The sequence below is a fragment of the Myripristis murdjan genome, chromosome 12 (genome assembly GCF_902150065.1).
Source record: "Myripristis murdjan chromosome 12, fMyrMur1.1, whole genome shotgun sequence".
NCBI lineage: Eukaryota > Metazoa > Chordata > Actinopteri > Holocentriformes > Holocentridae > Myripristis > Myripristis murdjan.
Genome location: NC_043991.1, coordinates 19,110,120 through 19,118,323, shown reverse-complemented (window position 1 = coordinate 19,118,323; position 8,204 = coordinate 19,110,120). Strand labels below are relative to the sequence as shown.

Here is an 8,204-nt window from a genome sequence, read left to right as displayed (position 1 = left end):
CCAGAATGTTTGAATTTTTTGACATGACCAGAAAATATGTGAGTAATTGGTATTTATCTGTCTATACCATCTTCGACATCGCTGCTGTTCACCTAGTTCTTTGTTTTTTATGTGGGGACTAACAAAAAAACAAATTAAATTTTTCCATCCAAATTCCCACCAGCTTTTAAAGCTGGTGCACATGGATGCCAATCGCTCTTTGATGATGTAATATTTAGTAGTTCCCATTTTGATTTTACATGTCATGAATTTCTTCCGTTTGGTCTTTGTAAACTACTGTACATTTTAGAAACCATCTTCTAGGGGGGTTTGTCTGTATGCGCTTGTCAACATTTCAGTCACTTCATTACCTTCTTCTTCTTCCCCATTTTCTAAATTAAATTCTCTTTTGAGTTTTATAAACATTTTAATGGTTTCCCCCTTTATAAGTGCACATACAGCTGTTATTCCTTTTTTTTTTTTTTTTACTGTGTAAATGTATTATCTGCCTCTCTGGGTTTAAACCTGTGGTTGAGGAGGCCAAATCAAAAGTTTCCTGTCTCCTTCCATTTTGTATTTTTTGACCATCTCATTTCATATTCTCAGTGATTCTTCTATAACAGTTTTCTGACATGAACGCATTTGAATGTCAGATCTTAAATCTAAATATCATTTCAATAATTGTTAACATACTTGTCATGTAATTTAGATTTGTTCATGTTTTGCTGATTTTATTCTAGTCAACTTTTTCCAGTGTTTTTTGGGGAAAAAAAAGAGTGAATTTTCTCAAATTCTTTGGAATCTGTTTTCAGTGTTCAAGATCAGCATCGAAACAATTTAAAACTAAATAAAAACAACATTTTCTTACCAGGGTCCTCAAGGCAAAAGCATTTCAGACAGGGGTGCACGGCTCAGTGAAAGTCAACTTGAGGGTACACAACATGAAAAAGTTTGAAAATCCCTGTCTTGAAAGAAGTTTGCAGTAGACTGAATTTGACATATTTCTACATCATTTATTCATTTTTATTAGTTATTGTATTGAATATATGATTCTTTTCATATACCTGTCATTCAGTTTATGCCGTGTTTCATCTAGCTGTCTTGATTAATTTGAAAGATCAAAGCAGATGACTTAAGTATTCAGGGGAAGAAAAGATATACTCAACACAACACAAGCCTGTAGTTTCTCCATTTGGAGGATTTCTTGCAGTTACATTCACAATCCCAGTGTGACAAAATGCAGAGACCCACAGAGGGACAGAGTGACCTCTTGTGGTTGATCAGAGGTGCAGCTAATGGTGGCCTGCTCAGGAATAAAAAAGACTGGTGATTTTTATCAGATTTTATTAACCTCTGAAGATAGGGTTGACAAAATGCACACTAACCAAGTTCATTCAGGTGTAAAAGTCCCTCGAGGCACCCTGCAGGATGGCTGCAGAGAGAGAGCGTCAAATGGTCGGCTACAAATCAGGTTGGCCTCTCGCTGTGCATACACCATTACTGTAGGCTGAAGCATTAAAAATATGAATTAAATAATAAATCCAATAGTCCAATGAGATGCAGTCATTGTCAAATAATGACAAATAAAATAAAAACAAAGGAAGCAAGAGAGGAAACTCTCTCAATATGACCTTTCCACCACCTCCATGGCTCCTGAAATAATTAAACAAACCGAAACTTCTGTACAAACTCTTCCTAAGGCAACTCTTGACAGTATTGTCTGTGGTTCTCTGAAATATGTGCATGGACTGGAGTAAACTCAACTATGTGTAATGCAAACGGAAAGGTAAGCACCACGCGTACACACACACACACACACACACACACACACACACACACACACACACACAGGGGCGTAACAAACTGTTAAGAGTTTGTCCAGTTCCTAAATATTGTCCCGTCTCATCCTTACTGCATCTTTATATTTTTACCTTTTGTTTTGTTTTGTTTGTGAAAGCATTAATCCTATGAAACCTGGGCAAATTCATGTGATTTCTCTCAAAAACATGGGAAAAATGTGATGAGAAAATTGGCAGATTCATTATTTAAATTACCACAAAATTTGAAGGAAGAAATCAAAAACAAAAACTAAAAACAATGATCAAAAAATTACCCCCAAAAACTTTAAAATTTAGAAGGAAAATAGAAAAAAGAAAACTCCTGAAAAATTATGAAAAAAGTACAAAAACTTCAAGAGCACTATTTTGAATTATTTGTTAAAATAATTTGTTATATAAAAAAAAAAGAAGTAAATGACCTTCAAACTAAATACAAATAAATAAATAAATAAAGCAAATTTACAAATTTTGGGAGTAATTTGGTGGTAAGTTTCCAATAATTTAATTTTAAATATGAAAGAACAATACTTATAAGTAGAGTTTTCTGGTTACTTTTGGTGACATTTCTGGTCCTGTTCTTGCGATTTTTTTTTGTTTGTTTGTTTTGTATGTCATCGTTTTCTTGCTATATATTTTAAATTTCTGGTTAATTCTGAGCAAATGTGATGGTGATGTCTTATAATTTCATGTTAAATATGTCTTGTTTTTTAAATAAATTAAGTGAATTTGCTCACGTTTCACAGGGTTTGTATTTTCACACAATAAAAGTGATTTCGTATTTTTATGTTAAAAAAAAAAAACACAGTAAGCAAATACATTCTGAACATTCCATCACACTCACGTTTGAAATGATGGCTACGCCCCTGCGCATGCGCGCGCACACACACACACACACACACACACACACACACACACACACACACACACAGTGTCTATTGGGGCTCCTCTGCTTGCTGTGGTGGTGCAGGCGGGGTTTTGGCTCTGCTCTGGTCCTCTGCTCCCGAGCCGTCCGTGCTGCCTCCTGCTGCTGTGTTGCTGGAATTGGCTACCTCAGTCCCACTCTGCAGGAATTTGCGCAGGTCTTTGAGTGCAGGCCTGAGCATCTGCACTAAGGCCAGCAGGGCGGCCTGCGTGCCCTCCAGGGCCTGGGCCTGTCTTTCCTGGGCGTACGCCTGCGCCTCCTGGGAGCGCCGCATCATCTGCAGCAGCTCGTTCTGACCCTCCATGTGCTGGGCGATCTGTCGAATGTGGACGTTTGTGACCCTCTGCTCCTGCAGCAGCCGGGCTGAGTTGAGGGCGATGCGGCTCTTCAGCTCCTGGGGCTTGGCCTGGCCTTGCGGCAGCGGCGGGGAAGCCGACGATGAGGCCAGCATCTCCACCGGAGCCTCGACGGCCGCCACCACGGTGGGCGTGGCATCGCCAACAGTGGTCGTGCAGTACTCGACCACACCGCCCTCCTCCAGCGCGTGGTACGTGGTCTCAGCTGGGGGACAGGACAGAAGAGCAGACTGCAGTTACATGCTGTGCAGGCCACAGAGTCTGTTTTCACTGAAATTTTTTTTATTATGCTGTGAAATCTTCAGTACCCCCACATGATTTACCAAATGGTTTATTACAACATAAAATGTGGGTAAACTGCGGTAGAAGGACCAAACATTCAAAACTGGTTTTCAGTGTCTAGGGTCTCTATACTTATTGGCTAATTAAATATGAATACTTTTTCGTGACATTTCAATAACCACAAACCAAACAGTGTACCTCAGCGGTGGTATTAACTTGTAAAACAAGTTTACAATGTTATCATGATATTGTACACTTGCTGGACCGCATCTTGAGGAATGACAACCTCACAAGATCAACAGTTACACCTCGTCCTAACTGCAGGTGTACTGACTGAGTGTCAACCCAAAAAAAAAAAATCACTGCCAGTGTGATCAATGAGACAGTCCAGACAGGCTGCATGGCAAACTAGGACAATGTTTAAATTCTATAATGTAAGTCATAAGACCTTCGGTGAGTGAGGTGGCTTTTCTTTGTCATGATGCTCCGATGAAAGGGTAATACCAAAATGCTTCAGCATTTTTTGCTGACTGAAATTCAAGTGTTTCTGGAGGGATGCTGGAGAGGAAAAACTTACCGTTCAGTGGTTTGGCTTCGTCACAAACTGTCCCTGAGCCAGCTGGAAGAGCTGAATAAAAGAGACAATACATAACATTATGAAACACAGGAAATTAGCTGGCCAACTTACTGGTTTGTAAACTAGTTTGTTAAAGTGACTAGACTCTTGTAGCTTATGCTAATGGACCAAATATTTTAAAGGCTTGATTTTTTTAGATCCATCAGTCTCGAATGTTTGTTACTGCAAATCTGTGAAGATATATATTTGTATGATGCACAGAGCTGCCGGACTTGCTCCCTGAGCTTTCAAAATGGCCACCAACTGAATGGGCAACTTCAACACTCGTTGTTTGAAATGTCTGACGTTTGAAATGATGAAGAAATTTGGGGGAGCACTTTGTTGTTGGACTTTCTTTCACTGTTGCTGGACGTCTGAGCGAGCCACAGACTGTCCATAATAAACACTGTATTCCAACCTGCCTACCAGGCGCGTATTCAAACATATGGCGCCAACGTGAAGTCGCCGTGTAGTGATATAGAGAAAAGTAGTTCCACCAGACAGCAAACAAGGGGGCTGGAATAGAGTTTTGATAAAGACTCATTAGGAAAAGCTGCATTTTGCATTCTTCAGAATACGTGTTGGGTTTTGGGTTCACCACTCAAAATCTTGTTTGCTGGTAGTGACCCACGTCCAGTCACTTTGGAGAACAGCCCTGACCACACACTCTCTCTCCTGACACACACTCATGGGTAAGAACTCAAACTATCCCTTCAATGGTACCTGGCTAGAGCTTGGTAATATCATATATATCTATTCTAGCTGTTCCCGATCCCATTATTCATATTACTAATGATGTTTATCAAAATTCTCATATATATCTCAGAAAAGCACTGACAGTGATCCGCTAAATAATCTGATAATATTGATCTGAAGCTATATAGTCAAAGAAATCATAAAATTTGATTTTGTTCACATTGCCTGGCCATACACTTAGCAGCCCATTCCTGCTTTAGTGCCTTTCTGGGGTGTTGTGGGCCCAATTTAATAAACCCTAATAAAATATTTTTATTTCAAATATTAATAAAGTATTTGCTCTCCTCTTACTCCTTTCTTCCCATGCTCACGCTAGTTTTAATAAAACAAAGGCATTATAGTGTATGCTGTGTAATGCACGGATGAAAATGCAAATATAATTCAGTGCTAACATTTCCTCCAGCCCTGGGCAGTGAGGGGCTTGGTTATGTGTCCATGTGTTTTCTATGTTTTTTTTTCCCGCTCACACCATGCCTCAAATTCTGGACTATTTAAAGAGATCAGTGTCTTTATGCACAACTAGGTGAGCTGCTGTATGCACACTTCCTTTCAGTACTTCCTTCACTTTACTCTCTGCCTGTCGTTGCACAGATGACCGCCACAGGGAAACATCCTCACTACACTCATGTGTATTATTTTATATTCCTTTGACCCAAAGACACCGCATGCAATTTTGTATCTTTGCCTTGTTCGATTAAAAATAAAGCCTATAATTCATTCTTTTAATCGGTCAGCTTTTATGATCATTACAAATTTGAGAAATAGCTATCAGAATGCTTTCGTGGCTCAAAAAATGAAACAAACAAAACAACAACAACAACGCTAAATTGTGTCCACGTGCCTGTCACTGCACACATGCTCAAGCTTTTCTCGCTGGGCGACCACCAGGGGGCGCCATCTTCCCTTTCAGTGCATATAATGGCATGATTTAATGCTGACCCCCTAAGACTGTAACCGTATCCAGTGCAGGCTGGGAGCGAAAAGTTGGTCAACTTACTCTCTGTTAGTGTGACAGTGGTGGCTGTGTTCATGGTGACAGGTAAAGTTATCTCAGCGTCCGCCTCTCCCGCAGGTAAACTGATGATAGTGGCTTCTCCCAGGAGGTTACAAATCCTCTGCTGCATGGCAGTGAGGATGACGGGAACAGGAGTGCAGTCAGCGGAGGTCCCCTCTATGGCAGCCCGGGCCTGGGCCACCTTCCGCCGGACCTCGGTCTTCATATCAGACCACTTCTTTTTCACCTCGGCCAACTCTCTGGGACATGTGGTCACAGCGTTCACCTTTTTCAGGATTTCCACCCACGCGTTATTCTTTGCAATGTGGGTGACTCCAGCATTGAAGTGGTTAACCAGTGTGTGCTTTTGTTTCTCTATTTCTTCCACAATAATTTCCACCTCCCTCTCCGAGAAATTCATTTTTCTCTTTTTCGCAAGCGATGCCATGATTGAATAAATTCCTGTTTTGGAGAGGTAATTGTGCGTATTGTACGCAAAAATAGTAGGATTTACTCAATTGATGTGCGCAACGTAATGGCTTCCAGAATCGGCTTCTTCTTCCTTCTAACGACGCTTACGTTAGTTGTGCTCTAAGCCCCGCCCACTGGCACGCCATTGGCTGTCCGTCTTGCAGTCATACTAAATTGTCTTCTGCTATTGGCTGAGCAAACTTCCAATCACCCAGCCAGCCAAGCAAACTATGTCGTTTAAAACACTGTATTGAAATCCTCAGTGCCACAGCCAGTGCTCTCCAGTGGGTTTGTTTACAGTCTGCAGTGGCTGGCAGAGATCAGTGATAACCAGGGTCCCTCCCAGCAAAATACTGCAGAGATTACTTACTTTTTACAGTTGATTTCCCTCCCAACAAGAAGGCGCACATTAAATACATAAGGATGGCTGTTCTATTCAGGGCTTACACTGTTACCTTACTGCCTACAGGCAGGACTGTTAAAGCAGACCCACCTCTTTAGTGAGAATATATTGATAATCCCAATATTTGTATAAAATTAGCCACCTTTTTTTAGCCATCACTAACTGGCCAACACTGGCCATAATTATCAGGGTTCCTAAGGACAACGTCTCATCAAATGGGGTCCGGTGTCTGTCTCTGTGGGGATCCTTGACAGAAAAATATGAACCTGTCATATGGAAGGATGGTTATAGAGAAAGTGGGAGATTAATGCAACTGAGTTGTACATGATTTGCTTCTGAATCTATCACTGATGCATACTCAGAAGCAGCCCTAAATCGTGTACTATTCATGTGTGTATGTGATAATGTGTATCATTTTATATTCCTTTATTCCAAAGACAATACATGTAATTTTGTAACTTAGCCTTGTTCAATTAAAAACAAAGTTACAAGCCTATTAACTTCTCTACTCTTTTCATCTCTCTCCTTTATCTTATTGCTGTTAGGGCCTATTATAATTATTACTAGTTTAAGAAACGGTCATCAGAATGATTTCGTGACTGAAAATAAGAAAAAAAAAAAAACAAAACAGTTGTGTCCATATAGAAGACATATTATTACAATAGCAAATGCAGAGTGCTACAGAAGATCACAACTGCTATACAGCTATATATGCAACTGCTAGTGATTCTGGCCAGAATCAATACTGAATATATATCCCATTTAATATTAGTTGCTGTGTTGCTCTTCCAAATAGAAATAGAATAAAATTTCAGATATCTAATAATTAATGCAACATTTAATATCTATTGCCCATTTCACTGTCTTGAATAGTATTACAATTTCTTGCAGCACTATGTTTTAGAAGCAAATACAGCTGTTTGTCATTACAGATAAAAAATGTTACACCTGCAAATCATGACAAGGGCTCAGGTACAAACAGCGAGATGCCAACACAGATAGCACACAGGTGCCAGGCAGACAATTCAGCAGGCTTTTATATGAAACTCAGGCAAGATAAGCACTGATACTTGGAAGCTTAAGCTTGGACAGAGTTTAGACTAAGACTAAATTACTGAGGTGATAATGAACAGGTGATGATGTGATTGATAGATCTGCATGTGGATGAATATTGGTGACCTCTGTCAGATGGCTCAAAGACAGAGGCCTGCAGACAGACAGGACAGATGGAGAGACAGAAAGAGAATGAAAGAAAGCGATAGAATGTAAAAGACAAAGAAGAGAGGGAGGAAGATGAACTCCCTCAAGAGGTCCAGCAGGGACATCAGAGAGTGGACGTAATTACATGTTTATAAGGTGTATAGAAAGTGTATAGCTAGAAAAATGTAACCTTGAGGTTCTCCACAGCCAAATAGTGCTGAGTCATACCCAACAACAACAGTCACTAATCTCACTAAAATGAACATCTTGTCTTCATTATGGACAAAGGCACACTCAGTTTCAATTGCAATGTGATTTATTGGCATGAACATTCATGGCACAAAGTTGCCAAAGCAGTAACATTTTATTTCATTAAACTGTATTACA

General features: G+C 40.1%; 1 protein-coding gene across 1 annotated transcript; it reads right to left on the bottom strand.

The window, feature by feature from the left end:
• Positions 1 to 1,306: 1,306 nt before the first annotated feature.
• Positions 1,307 to 6,332, bottom strand: naif1 (nuclear apoptosis inducing factor 1). Its single transcript, XM_030064759.1, has 3 exons — positions 5,747 to 6,332; positions 3,955 to 4,005; positions 1,307 to 3,300 (listed from the first exon to the last, which is right to left on the bottom strand). The coding sequence occupies exons 1-3, from the start codon at positions 6,189 to 6,191 to the stop codon at positions 2,750 to 2,752; spliced, it is 1,047 nt and encodes a 348-aa protein (XP_029920619.1). The 5' UTR covers positions 6,192 to 6,332; the 3' UTR covers positions 1,307 to 2,749.
• Between the last annotated feature and the right edge of the window lie 1,872 nt (positions 6,333 to 8,204).